The sequence below is a fragment of the Vombatus ursinus genome, unplaced genomic scaffold (genome assembly GCF_900497805.2).
Source record: "Vombatus ursinus unplaced genomic scaffold, bare-nosed wombat genome assembly UNPS02014801.1, whole genome shotgun sequence".
NCBI classification, from domain to species: Eukaryota; Metazoa; Chordata; class Mammalia; order Diprotodontia; family Vombatidae; genus Vombatus; species Vombatus ursinus.
In genome coordinates this window covers 14,491,434-14,505,832 of record NW_020954579.1, presented here as the reverse complement: position 1 = coordinate 14,505,832, position 14,399 = coordinate 14,491,434, and the positions used below count along the sequence as shown (strand labels likewise).

Here is a 14,399-nt window from a genome sequence, read left to right as displayed (position 1 = left end):
GAAACAGTCAGGCAAAAGCAGTGAACACCAGGACTGAATTGGGAAGGAAGGAAAGAAGGAAGGAAGGAAAAGAAAGGTAAGAAAGGAGGGAAGGAAGGAAGGAAACATTTATATAACGCCTACTCTGTGCCAAGTGCTTTACAAATATTCTCTCATTTGATCCTTACAAACTCCCTGGAAGGTGGGTGCTATTATTATCTTCATCTTACATTTGAAAAAACTGAGGCAAACAGAGGTTAAATGACTTGGCCAGCATCATATAGCTAGTAAATGTCTGAGGCTGGATTTGAACTCAGGTCTTCCTGACCCCAGGTCCTGTGCGCTATCCATTGTACCACCAAGTTACCATTTATGCAATGTTTGGCATCAGTAGATAACCTCCCCTACTCTCTGGCATTACGAATAGAAAGAAGGTCTATTTTATTTGTCTACTTGAATCAATATTTGCATTTAATCCTAGTTGAGCTCCTTTTGAATGTGACTTTCATTAATATTATAATAGTGTTTATGTTTATACTCTTCTCCTGGTTTTGTAAGTCTTCCCATGGTTCTTTGAATTCCTCGTATTTTTCATTTCTTATCACTCTGGATGCTGATATGTGACTGCTTCATTCAATCCCTGACTTTGCTTCCAGCCTTTAGCTACCACAGAAAATCCCAGCCCCTTCCCCCTGCCCTCTGCTGCTCTCTAAGCTGCTGGCTATTCCCTGCTCTCGGACCTTTTCCAGCTGGCTCATTTCTGATACATGAATGCCCCCCTTTCCTTTTCTTGCTGCTCCTACCATCCTGCACCGCATCATAATGCCCAATATTCCCCAGACTTCTCAAACTCATTCTGCTCCCCATTTCATTCCTGTCTCCATGTTATTTTAACAGTCCTTCATATAAGTTTCATGTGAGCTTGAAAGACTGTGCCACCTGCTCTGTCAGCCATGATATTCACATCCCCAAAACATAATTTTATACTGGGTAACTTTTTCTTTTTTTTTTCCTTTACAGGGAAAAAATGGGAGTTTTAGTACAATCTAAATTGGGGGAGGAGGGTTTTCCCACAAGCCGTGGGGAAAGAAGGGAGATAAAATGGTAAATTCATTAAAACTTAGCAAAATGCCTACGAAAATGCAAAAATGGAAAAGCTTCAGAAATTCTGGCACAAACCATCAATGTTAATAATGTAAGAGTGAAGGCGCTTGAATTTTTCCCTTGTTCTCCTCCTGCTGGACTGAGGTAGGTATATGGAAAGCAGACTTCCAGCTGTCTAAGATCTACTTCTTGGCACCAAGTAAAGGGAGAATTTAGCAAACTTCTTGTTCATTTGATCATTGCTGAGAATAGCTTGAAAGGCAGAATGTCATAGTGGAACATCATCTGTAAAATGGGATTAGTAATACTTGTGACATCTGTTTCACAAAATTATTGAGTGTATAAGATAATAAAGCCCTTTGCTTGTATTATGGCTGCAAATACTGTCAGTTACTTTTGGTGTCAAAGGAAAAACATTAATACTAACACTGAACTCTGCAGTTTTAGGCTCAAGTATTTTGGATAATTTTATTCAATTTAAGATTCAACTAACGTCCAAGCATTTCTGTCTTGGGAGGGAGAGTTGTCCAAGTAGGTAGAGCTCACCGTATCCTTTGATATGGCTCTTTGCCCCAAGATAGTTTTCGGTGACTTTTATTATAGGAATCTTTAACAAGGAAAAGATATGTGAAAACACAGACTGGGTTAATATTCAAGAATAGTGGAGTAACCAGGTCAGTCCCTCCTGGAGTAAACAAAGGGACCTCATTACTTTCATTGGTTTCTTAATCCTTTCTCTGATGCAGACCTCAGATGGGAAGGCTATGATATAAACAACAACAGAGTTAAGTTTGGTTATTGCCCTTAATTTGCCCAAGAGAAACATTTTATCCTCAGACTTATTACTCACTTCCCCAAGGGGCTTTTTCAAGGATTTTGGAAAGGGCTTTTTAGAGCAAGAGTATTTCTTAATAATTCTAGATAAATTAAGGAGGATTTTATTATGATTTCACATTGGTATTGCCCAGTCATACAGCTACTAAGTAAGGAAGTTATGACTAGAACCCAGGTCCTCTGATTCCAAGTGTTTCCTAAAGGCAACTAAATGGAAAAGTGGATAGAGGGCTGGCCTTGGAGTCATGAAGACCTGAATTCAAATCCTGCTTCATACATTTACTAGCTTTGTGACTCTGAACAAGCAACTTAACCTCTGCGATCTTCAGTTTTTCTCATCTGTACAATGGAAATGGGGCAGCTAGGTGGCACAGTGGATAGAGTTCCAGCTCTGGGGACCTGAATTCACATTCTTTCTTTTTTTTTTTGGTTAGGCAATGGGGTGAAGTGACTTGCCCAGGGTCACACAGATCGTAAGCGTTATGTGTCTGAGGCCGGATTTGAACTCAGGTCCTCCTGAATCCAGGGCTATTGCTCTATCCACTGTACCACCTAGCTGCCCCCAGGGACCTGAATTAAAATCCAGCCTTAGACACTTACTAGCATTGTAACCCTGGGCAAGTCACTTCACCCTGTTTGCCTCAGTTTCCTCATCTGTAAAATGAACTGAAGAAGGAAATGACAAACCATTTTAGTATCTTTGCCAAGAAAACCCCAAATAGAGTCATGAAGAGTCAGGCACAACTGAAAAACAACTAAACAACAACAAAATGGAGATAATAATAACACCAACTATTAAAGAGAAGTTATGACTTCAGTCTACGTCCTTGGATTCCAAATCCAGTTATCTTTTCAGTACATCAGCTTCGTTGTTGTTGTTTGTCCTTTGTTCTCGAAGAGGACCATGACTTCAGGGAGGTGATGCCATGACATGCAAGAGAATTGGATTTAAGTGAGGGAGCAGGTGGATAACCAGTGTGGACCATTTAGGGTCACACATTTTCCTGATTTGTTTTAGTTTTTCCTATTGCTCAAATACACCACTTCACTCTGCGTCATTCAGCGCTTCTGAAGCGATGTGGGTCACACCCCACAGTTTAAGAAGGAGTCACGAGTGGAAAAAGTTTAAGAAGCCCTGATTGTGGATAACCCATCAGGTCACCACAGAACAGTGCCTATATGTGACAGGATGCCCCACTTCCAAGGTGACGCACACTCTTGAGTTTCAGAGCAGCCTGCATTGCAGGACTGAAATCTGGGTCAGCTCGTCCCCAGGACTTATGCTGGCTGGCTGCAATTTCCATGTAAAGGAAGAAGGCTGGACATGGGCTCAGAGAATATTAAAGCTGGAGGGATATCTTCAGACTCTCTTCATTTTATTCAAGAGAAAACTATAATGTTGGGAAAAACTTTCTAACTATTAAAGTGGTCCCGAAGTGGGAGGGACTGATTTAAGGGCTGGTAAGTCCCCTTCCAGGAAGGTCTTCAAGCCAAGGAAGGACAACCACTTGTCTGGCATGTTATAATGGGTAGACTAGACGGCTGTTAGGGGCCCTTCCAACTGTCAAATTCTATTCCATGAATTGAGCCTCAGAGAGTGGAAATAACTTGCATGAGGTCAGAAAGCAGAGCTGAGATTCACATCCAGGTCTTTTGATTCCAAATGCAGGGCTTTTTGCCCCACACCTCTTTAACATGGAGCTGCTGATAATTCCTAGCTCAGAAAACACCCCCGAGAAACACAGGATGGGATGCCATGTCAGTTGGTCAGTCCAGGCACTGTGCTAAGCACTGGTGATACAAAGAAAGGCAAAACAGCCCTTTCCTTTGAGGAGCTCACAGTCTAATGGTGTCTTTAGTAAGGTACTACGAGAGGACTAGAAGGGGAAACCAGAAAGATGACTGTATCAGACCTCAAATACCTGTTCTTTTTTGGTGTCACTTGAACTCTGGGTCACCTCCCCACAGCCCATCAAGCTGTCATGCATCTTCTTGCATATTCACTTAATCCCTTGACTAGGTTCACACAGACTTTCACCCACAAGGAGAGCAAGCTTAGAACTGGAAACATAGAATGTGAAATGGAACGAATCTTGACAATCAATCTATAGTAACCTAATTTTATTTTTTCAGCTTATACATTCAATGCTTTCTAAACTGAATGCGATTGCATGCTTAGAATCATAGCTGTAGCAATCTTAGCTACAATCAGCTTTTTTTAATAGTGAATTTTTTTTATTTTCAACTTTTTTTATTAAGGTAAACTTAATCAGCAACAAATGCAAACATTTCAATATACAGTAAGATTATATAAGAAACTGAAATTCTGTTCTATACAAATTGGATATTAAAAAAGATATATGATCTGTGTATATATACGTCTATATAAAAATTTAATAGGGAAGTATGACAATTTATGTCCCATTGTGTACCTATTTTTCTTTTCTACTCTGCATTTAAAAAATCTTTTGTTCATACTTCCTTTTTTTGTATCTGTCCCTCTCCAATATCCAATCCTTCCTCCATTGGCAGTAGAAATTCCTTCTTGTAATCAATCTGAATAGTCCAGCAAAACAAATATACATTTATGAGCCAATTCTCAAGATGTTTGAGGTTAAAGAGAATGTAATCCTATTAGGTTGGCCTTGGGAATTTATAGAAGCAGTGAAGCAGCTGCAAAATCAAACATTTAGCGTCAGTGACTCCTGTGCAGAATTGTTTAAATGGAGATCAAAGTGTTGATGATGATTAAGAAACATCACCCTCTGGGACAACTAGGTGGTGCAGTGGATAGAGCACCAGCCCTGAAGTCAGGAGGACTTGAGTTCAAATACAGCCTCAGACCAAATACTTGACACTTACTGGCTGTGTGACCCTGGGCAAGTCACTTAACCCCAACTGCCTTAAAAGAAAGAAAGAAAGAAAAAAAAACACCCTCAACAAGAGACTTTTGACAGGTCTTTATAGGCTATGCTGCTTAAGGGATGGGGATCTGGGGCATCAAGGGGGAGATTCAGTGGCATGTTTTAAACACCTGAACATTTTTGTTTGTTCCATGTGAAGCTCATGTGATGAAGCAAGTCTTAGGTTTTCCTCATATACCTTCATGGATCGTTATCCTTCGCAGCCTGCAAAATGGTAGGGACTTTTTTTGCCCCTGTGCAAACCTCTCCTTTTGCAGAGGAGCAAACTGAGGCTTTGGAGGGGCCAGTTCCTTGGTCAAGGTCACACATCTATTTAATAGAAGAACTGGAATCAGAATTTGTTCAGTTGTTTCAGTCATATCTAACTCTTTGTGACCCCATTTGGGGTTTTCTTGGCAAAGATACCATTTCCTTTTCCAGCTCATTTTACAGATGAGGAAACTGAGGCAAACAGGGTTAAGTGACTTGCCCAGGGTCACCCAGCTAGTGTCTGAATCCAATTTGAACTTGGGTCTTCCTGACTCCACAGCCCAGCATTCTATGCACTGTACCATCTAGTGGCCCTGATCAAAACTTAGGTATCCTGATTTCAGTCCCCTACCCCTTTTAATGACAATTCAACTTGACATTTTTAGGTGGCTCCACATGCATAGTACTATGTTAGGTTTTGTAAACCATGGAATTCCACAACTATGCCACTCTAAAGAAGAATTGTAGTTAAGGGAAATAAATAAGCACTACATTATCTGTCTGGAAAGCTTGTATAGAGACATTCAATTTGTAAAACCAGAACATTTTGGAGTGATTGCTGTTCACCCAGACATACCCTGAGCAGTAGTAGTGGTTGTTCTAAATTCAGACTCAGGAACTTGGAGCAGCTGGAAGTACTTAAGTCTTCATCTTAGACAGGAGGTGTTTGTCAGCAGACAACCTGAGCCTCTTAGAGAGGAAAATGTTATCATTCTTGGAGAGGCAGGATAATGGTAGTGTAAAGAAAGAGTTTTGGACTTGGGGTCAGAAGGCCCGAGTTCAGGTCTTGTTTGTTGCTAGCTTTGTGATCATAAGTAAGTCACTTAAATGGGCACGATAATAATACATTGCCTTTATATTGCAAGGTTGTTGCAGGTGTTGCTGTGAGAGTGCTTTGTAAACCGACAGGTATTACTATGAGTGATGATGATGATGATGATGATGATGATGATGATGATGATGATGATGATGATTATTATTATTGTTATCCACCCCCACTTCTCATCCCCAAACCTTAGCAAGGACTAAAAGAAAACACATGCAGTACATAGTGAACCACTACAGATCAAAGACCAAAGGTGAACCTGATAGCCCAGGTTCCAAAGCACACATGTAAAGGCTCACAGATAAGATCAAACATTAGACAGGTTTGGGGAGGAGTGGATCCTGGAATTCCTCCTACCAAACAAACAACAGGATGAAGTCTGTGGGGAGTACCTAAGAAACAAGTCATTTATATACTGACCTAGAAGTCTTCTTGAGACCACTAACGCATTCTTTGTGTCTCTGGTTACCCAGATCTCAGTGAGTTACAAGAAGCTGAGGAAACTATCCCCACATTAACGGTCTTTGGGATGCCTCCCTAAGGGGGTCTGAAATGGGAGAAGAGAGATGCAGGAAGGGAGCCGGGATGAACTCATACCTCAAAGTCCTCAAGCTACCCTTTTGATTCTAAAACACATGCCCCCTTTTCCTCATTGTCTTATCCTGGTTGCAGATCCCAATGTTTAATTTGAGGATAAAAAATCTTGTATGTCATTGATTCTCTTTCCCTCCAGGCTCCCACCCATTGGCAAAACTAGGAATAAGATGTAAGGGGTATGGGATGTTGCCAGAATGTAATGGTAGTACTGTGTGGTGTTGGCACCTGCACTCCAAAGTCATTTGCACTACTGTTTGTATCTTTCAGATAAGGTTTCCATGGTAAAGGCTCGTGTGCTGACTTGTGTGGAGGGGATAAACCTGCCTTTGTTAGAACAAGCCATCCAGAAGCAGAGGAAGTATCACCAGGAGAGGGAACATCAGCAGGAGAAGGGGAGCCAAGAACATGGGCAGGAGAGCAAGGACAACTCCTAGTCCTGGCTTGCACCCAGGGCCGTAGCACCTTGACAGATTTGTTGGTCTTTGCTGGGAGCAAAGGTGTTACTCTGGCCCCTGTCCCTTACTTGTTTTCATGCTATGCTAGAGGACATGGTGTGCCAAGTAGATGAATCCCCATATCGTAATACTGAGAGGAATCACCAGAGAAGGCAGCGTATGTCCTACAGGCGGGCAGATATAGCCCATCCCAGAGATCTGGGGGAATAGATATACGGCACTTCAACATTTATCTGTTTCTCTCCATTATAGCCCATATACTAATGTGAAAACAGAGTTGTAAAGGGACCAAATACCTCTTTCCCCAAAGGGCCCACTTGTTTTCCCAGACACTTTTTTGGTTTTGGGTGGTGATGGGGCTGTGTGAAGATTAATGGAAGCAATATATTTTTTTTTCTATAGGGCTGGGTATTCAGTTTTCTATAGGGCTTCGTATTCAATAATATTAGGTGGGTTTTGTGTGACCAACCTCCCCACCCCCTTTCCATTTGGACCAGGTTGGATCCTTGAGGGCAAAGTTTTTTCCTTCGGTTACTGCCTCCACCCTCGGATATTTATTCCAGGGAAATCTCTTAAATAAAGCTTCGGTATAGCTTTTCTTTTTAACAGTAATTAATTTATTCTGGACTTAACAGACACCAAATACACTGAGCATTTCCATATACAAAGCAGAACAGAAAAAAGGATTACATATGTGGTTCAGGTATCACTTATGACAATTAAACCTATCGGGTATAGGACAACCTTTAGTTGACTCGCTACAGAAAAGATGTAAGAAGATTCAGGGAACTAAGGAACCCATTATCAAATACAGAAACGTAAGACACTTGGCCAATTTGAATCTCCCAGGCTATCAGACACTATGGGGCCAAGGAACAAATGTTCCTCATTCCCTCCAGACCTACGCTGTCAGAGCAACTCACAGAAAATACAGGGCAGGAATTGGCAAGGACCAGACTTCAGGGAGACCCCCCTCTCCCGTTCCATGATGGCCTCTAGCCTTCCAGCTGCAGAAACCATGTTGATGGTCCTCAACCTTCTCTGTGGAGCATTTTGTTGAGGAACTCTCCCTCTGAGAGCTTAAAACACAAGAATTTTCAAATTTGGAGACATTCAAACTTGGAATCACTCATGAGGTAACCCCCAAGGCTGGGGAAGTGTTCCCAGGAGCTCTCATCTCTGACTTGTGCTCTTGGGGTTGGGGTTGGTGGGGAGGGAGAAATCCACTCCCTCCCCTCATTGCATTCTGGCCTGGAAGTCCAAGGCGAAGAAAATGACCCCCTCCTCTCCAGGGTCTTGTGGCTTCACACCTTCCTAAAGCCAATGTGGGGAGCTTGCAGCCAATTGGAAAAAGGGATGGGTCCTGGACTGCTTGGTGACCGTCCTGCTGGGCGGGGGGGGGCAGGGATGGCAGGGATTGGGACCCCCAGGGGAAGGGTCCTAGGTAGGCAAGGAATGGGGTGGGGTGGGGGGCTGGAGACTCCCTGGCCAATCCCCTCATTTCCCAGATGAGGAAACAAGATGTGTGGGTGGACTCGTGGAAAGTTTCCTGTACCTGCCCAAAATCATGGGGGTCATGGCTTGGGGCCAGGCTCGGAACCTGGGTCCCCTGACTGGAGGCAGGCACTAGGCCTGTTAGCCTGCCAGACATGACAGCTGACTCTGAGGCACCCACGGGTGTCCTTTGACCTCTGACCTCTGACCTCTGGGGCTGTTCCCAGGGTGCTCTGAGGAAGGCAGAGCCAGACTGGGGGAGGAGGGGAGGGCCCGGAGAGCACAGAAGGAGGGACAGGAGGTTTGATCCTCCCTGCCCTCCCTAGGGGGCAGGAGCAGGGCGGGCTGGGGCTGGGGGTGAGCTGGGCGGGAGACTCCTAGTGCCCTGGAGGATCCGGCCCAGGCCTGGGAGCTCGCAGGCCCCAGGGCTGGGAGAGAGCCTGGGGGGCGGGGCAGGAGGCCCCACTGGGAGGGGAAGCAGGGATGGAAGGGCTCGGCGCCCATCCCCCGGCTCCAGGGGAGGCCGCAGGCCTCTGGGTCACTTAGGCCCTCTCGGGGAGCTGCCCTGCCCGGGCTGGGGATGCTCAGGCAGGGCCTCTGTCGCCCACGCAGCTGCGCTGGCATGGACGTGTTCCAGAAGGTGGGGAAGATTGGTGAGGGCACCTACGGGGTGGTGTACAAGGCCAGGAACAAGCAGACAGGGCAGCTCGTGGCCCTGAAGAAGATCCGCCTAGACTCGTGAGTGTGGGGAGGCCCTCCCCCGGGGCCCTGCACCCCTTCTCAGGGATGCCCGCCTTCCCCAGGCTCAGAGCATTAGACTTTTGGGTGCCCTGTTTGTGTCCCGGGGAGCAGCCTTCGGTCCTCCCCGATTTCTGCCTCCCTCAGGGACTTCCTTGCATGGGGTATGTGTTAAAGAAGTCCGAACTTGAGACACCTACTTTAGATAGAGAAGGTTGTTCTCAGGCCCAGAAAATCAGGGTGATGGTGGGGGGGCGGCATTTCAAATGAAGAGGACGATATGGCAAGGCCCTCAAACCAGAAGCTGCCCCCTTGGCTCCTGCCACCTGTCAGGACTCTCCAATCTCATCCCCTGCAACCCATCCCTTGCTGCAGAGAGACTGAGGGTGTACCAAGCACCGCCATTCGAGAGATCTCCCTTCTCAAAGAGCTTAAGCACCCCAATATTGTCAGGTAAGTTGAGGAGGATAGGTCAAAGAGAATAAGGGGGTAGAGGGGCCTAAGCTACAGGGCCCTCCCTACCCACCTCCCCCTGACTGGGAATATGTCTAGTTTTTGTGACTGGAGTCTTCTCACCAGGCTACTAGATGTGGTACATAGTGAGAAAAAACTGTACCTGGTGTTTGAGTTCCTCAGCCAGGACCTGAAGAAATATATGGACTCAGCTGCAGCCGCAGAACTGCCTCTGCACCTGGTCAAGGTACCATGAAGTAGGAGGGGGCGGGGGATGGTGGCGCCTCCCACCCACACAGACCCAGCTATACTCTAGCTAAGCCAGTTGCCTTCTTGCCTTTCTGTTCTAGAGCTACCTCTTCCAGCTGCTCCAGGGGGTAAATTTCTGCCATTCTCATCGGGTCATCCATCGTGATCTAAAGCCCCAGAACCTTCTCATCAATGAGTTAGGTGCCATCAAGCTGGCTGATTTTGGGCTGGCCCGGGCCTTTGGCGTGCCCCTACGTACCTATACCCATGAGGTACTATTGGGTTAGGGAGCAGAGCTGTGGGCTGGACTGCCGCTCAATCACCAGGGCTGCCCAGAGTGGCACTGGCTTCTGCCCCTACAGGTGGTAACCCTCTGGTATCGCGCCCCTGAGATTCTCCTGGGCTGCAAGTTCTACTCAACAGCTGTGGATGTCTGGAGCATTGGTTGCATCTTTGCAGAGATGGTAAAGGGGGACATGGGAGGGTCGCCCAGGGGGGTGTGTTGAACTTAGGTTCAGTTCTCTGAGTGGTGTATGAGTAAGGCTGGCTAGAGGGCCAAGCAAAGTAGTCATACTTCACAGCTACAGAAGCCCTGGGAATGGGTTACCCCAAAAGGTTCCACATTTTGACTTTCTTTCCCAAGCCCTAGAAGCTTACTCTGTGTTGGATTTTGCTTAGAGGGGGTTGGGAGTAGAAAAAGGAAATAGGCCCTAGGGGTAAAAAGGAGTCGCCTTTCCTCCCTTCAGGTGACACGCAGGGCCCTGTTTCCTGGTGATTCAGAAATTGATCAGCTGTTTCGAATTTTTCGAACCCTTGGCACACCCAGTGAGGCCATGTGGCCAGGGGTCACCCAGCTGCCAGACTATAAGGGCAGTTTCCCCAAGTGGACCAGGAAGTCGATAGAGGAGATTGTGCCCAGCCTTGACCCAGAGGGCAAGGACCTGCTCATGGTAGGTGAATGAAGGATGGAAAAGAAGATAACTCCAGCTGTTGCTCCAGAATCTGGTCCAGTTAGGGCGAGGGACTTTGCCAATCCAGTCAGCCAAGCCAATCTGTTTTTGTCTCCTGCATGCATTTAACTTGCTCATCCCTGCCTAATTAATTAGAACCATTTCTCCCCACAACAACATAGCTAATATTTGAATGGCACTTCAAAGTTTGCCAATGACTTTACATTTGATGCTCACAACAATCCTGTAAAGAAGGAGGTGCTATTATCCCCATTTTACAGATGAGAAAACTGATCCTCAGAGTAGTTAAGTGATTTGCCCAAGGTCACACAGTAAGTATATGAGTCAGGATTTGAACCTCAGGTTTCTTGGTACCAAATCCACTATGCTATAGTGCTTCTCTATTTGGCCTGTCTTCCTTGTTTTAATTCTCACACATAAAACTGCTTGTAACCCCCCTCTTCTAGAAAGACTTCCCTAATTAGCAACATTGAACTCTTATCCTTTCATTCTTCATCTGGAGTATATATACCCTTGAGTTACACTATTGCCAATCTGCATGTGTTTATTGGTTACCAAGTCATTTTGCACATGGATCAGATATTATAATGTACGGAAAGTGCTTTGTAAACCTTAAAAATGCTATATAAAATGTCAGCTGTAATCGTGCTGATGCATGTAGTTTCCATTTCCCAACTCAACTATGAATACCTCCTCTGGGGCAGAGATCACATTTTCTTCTTCTGTGTAAAAATGGGTAATAGCTCACATTTATATAGAATTTTAAGGTTTGCAAAGCACTTAATGTATATATATATATATAGGTATATGTATATATATATAGGTATGTGTGTGTATATATATAGGTATATGTATATATATGTATAGGTATATGTGTATGTGTATATATATATAGGTATATGTGTGTGTATATATATATAATTTCATCTTCACAATGGTGACTGTGGTGCTGTCCAAGAGCACTAGATTTAGAGACTGGATGTGAATTTGAATACTAACTCTGGTACTTATTACTTGTGTGACCCTTGGGCAAATAGCTTAACTTCTTTGGATCTCTGATTTTGTTCAGTCATTTAGTCATGTCTAACTATTCATGACCCATTTTTTTTTGTTTGTTTTTCTGGCAAAGATATAGGAGTGATTTGCCATTTTCTTCTCCAATGGATTAAGGCAAATAGAGGCAAAGTGACTTGCCCAGGGTCACACAGCTAGCAAGTGTCTGAGATTGGATTTGAACTCAAGTCTTCCTGACTCCAGGCCCAGTGCTCTATCCGCTGAGCCACGTAGCTGCCTCTGTCTTCAGTTTACTCATCTGCAAAATGGGGATAATAATAGCCCCTATCTCACAGACATAGAGTTGGAAGGAACCTTAAAAATCTTCTGTCAGGGGTGGGGAAGCTATGGCCTCCTTGGGTGTGGCCTTTTGACTGAGTCCAAGTTTTACAGAACAGATCCTTTTATTAAGGGTATTTTTTCTGTGAAGTTTGGATTCAGTCAAAAGGCTGCACTTGAGGACCACAAGTGGCCTCAAGACCAAAGGTTCCCCACCCCTGTTCAACCCCCTTAAATTTATGATGAAGAAACTGAATGATTTAACTACTCAGAGCCTCAGTTTCCTCATCTGTGAAATAAGAATAATGATAGCACTTACCTGTTTTTTTGAGGATCGAATGACAATGTATGTAAAGTACTTGGCAAACTTTAAAGTGATATACATTTGATAAATATTTGATAAACAAATATTATTATGCCCAATGCTAAGGCCCATGCTAACCGCCCAAAAGCACCATAGAACTTAGCCTGAGGGGAGTACTTTATATACTAGTAAGGCAAGACTTCAGGGAAACTGAGGCAGAAAACTGCAAGGGAATGGCTGGACCTGGTGTGAGCGACAGGAGCCACTCTCAAGGCTCTGCCTTCCTTTCTGTTTGTTTTTTTTTTTGTTTTGTTTCTGTTTTTTGGTGAGGCAATCCCCCAAAGTTAAGTGACTTGCCCAGGGTCACACAGCTATTAAGTGTCAAGTGTCTGAGGGTGGATTTGAACTCAGATCCTCCTGACTCCCAGGCTGGAGCTCTATCCACTGTGCCACCTAGCTGCCCCACCTGTCTTCCTTTTTGGGTCTTCATACTCCGCATGTTCACTGTCATGTTTCCAGAGACATTGACCTTTTTATAAAGAAGAGCCTATCCCAACTTGAGCTGGGTGGGGACCAGGAAAGCTCAATGAGGAAGGGGAAAGGTTGGGTGACTCACCCACAGTTGTTAGAGAAGTCTCTCTACAGGTTCCAACATTTTTTATTCCCAAACCGGGTCCCATTCCAACTATTCCTAGCAGGTAAATTCCTTCTCCACGTTCTCCCCACACAGCTTCCCTCCAGAAGAAATCCTGAGCTTAGTTGGGATGGCCTTCTACAGACTTCTCTAGACCTAGGCACGCACTCTCCTGGTTCTATGCTCTCTCGTCCTAATCCTCATTATCCTCACCACAGTCCCGGGTGATTGGGGAAGAAGGCAGAAAGAAGACATTAACATGCTTTTCTCCTTCCTTTACAGCAACTGCTGCAATATGACCCAAACAAGCGCATCTCAGCCAAGGCAGCTCTAGAACATCACTATTTCTCCCCCTGCAAGTCATGCTCAGCCCCACGCCAGTGCATGCTGGAGCATTTTTGCCGGTGAAGGGGATGGGCATCCAGCTTCTATCCTCTTCCCCTTCCTTCTCAGGTCCAATACCCAAAGCCCCTTCTGCAGCTGCAGCTCTAGCCATCTTTCCCTAATGTTGGGGAGGAATTGTAGGCAGGGTGAGCTTTGTGTCTAGGTTTAGCTGTGGCCTGGGGACCATGAAAGGCTAGGTTTGGACAAGTCCTTCTACCAGGTTAGTGAGAGTTCCCATGTTCTTTGTTGGGTTTGACAGCATCTCTTCAGGGTGGAGGGTGCAGCCACCTGATAAGGGAGAGGGAGAGGTGAGAGAGCAGCTCCCTTGTACCTAGGAACAGTGGTGGGTGGTGCTCAGAGAAAGAGGGGCAATTGTTTTCTTTGACATCATTGACCTAGCCCAAACTTTACCTTCAGGTCAAAAATTCCAAGGTAGAGGGGACTCTCTTCCTGTACCCCACATCCAGCCCCCCCCTGCTGTTCTTTTGGGGTTTAAACTATTTAGGAAAGAGTTTAATTCCATTTAGAAGAGTTAGAAGAGAGGGGAGTTTTTCCATACGTGGTCAGTGGCAAGTGTGTGAGTTGGGTGTGTTTTCAGCAGTTAGCTGTTTACCTATAATGTAATTGCATTCATTTGGTCCTAGATTTAAGAATAAGAAATAAAAATTACATTTCTGAGCTTCGTGATGTCTGACCCTTCAGTGGAAAGGGACCGTAGGGAAGGGAAAGTCAACATGACTCACTCGAGGGGCTGAAGGTGGTCCCTAGCCAGGGGTTCTTAACTTGAGGTCTGTGAACTTAAAAAAAAATATATATTTCAATAGCTATTTCAATGAAATTCATTTTCTTCATGATCCTAAGCATTTTATTTT

At 44.9% G+C, this 14,399-nt stretch overlaps 2 protein-coding genes and 1 long non-coding RNA gene across 5 annotated transcripts in view; 2 read left to right on the top strand and 1 right to left on the bottom strand.

Moving 5' to 3' along the window:
• Nucleotides 1–5,895, bottom strand: part of LOC114051091 — an 11,180-nt gene extending 5,285 nt beyond the window's left edge. Inside the window, exon 1 of the long non-coding RNA XR_003570107.1 lies at nt 5,668–5,895. This is a non-coding gene — a long non-coding RNA (uncharacterized LOC114051091). The remainder of the gene's footprint in view (nt 1–5,667) is intronic.
• TEN1 (TEN1, CST complex subunit) overlaps nt 1–7,574 on the top strand; it is a 33,205-nt gene extending 25,631 nt beyond the window's left edge. The window contains exon 4 of the mRNA XM_027873252.1: nt 6,781–7,574. Coding sequence (XP_027729053.1) covers nt 6,781–6,947 — 167 coding nt within the window. The 3' untranslated portion in view covers nt 6,948–7,574. The remainder of the gene's footprint in view (nt 1–6,780) is intronic.
• Nucleotides 7,575–7,598: 24 nt separating this feature from the next.
• Nucleotides 7,599–14,295, top strand: CDK3 (cyclin dependent kinase 3). Of its 3 annotated transcripts, none has more exons than XM_027873250.1 (8): nt 7,599–8,104; nt 9,075–9,200; nt 9,576–9,653; nt 9,780–9,900; nt 10,004–10,174; nt 10,265–10,366; nt 10,649–10,852; nt 13,426–14,295. In XM_027873250.1, exons 1-8 carry the CDS (start codon nt 8,100–8,102, stop codon nt 13,549–13,551), a joined length of 933 nt encoding a protein of 310 aa, XP_027729051.1. In that variant the 5' UTR covers nt 7,599–8,099; the 3' UTR covers nt 13,552–14,295. The 3 variants fall into 3 exon arrangements, with proteins under 3 accessions (XP_027729051.1, XP_027729052.1, XP_027729049.1); XM_027873251.1 differs by lacking the exon at nt 7,599–8,104 and adding an exon at nt 8,744–8,763; XM_027873248.1 differs by lacking the exon at nt 7,599–8,104 and having other exon boundaries at nt 8,891–9,200.
• Nucleotides 14,296–14,399: the final 104 nt, after the last annotated feature.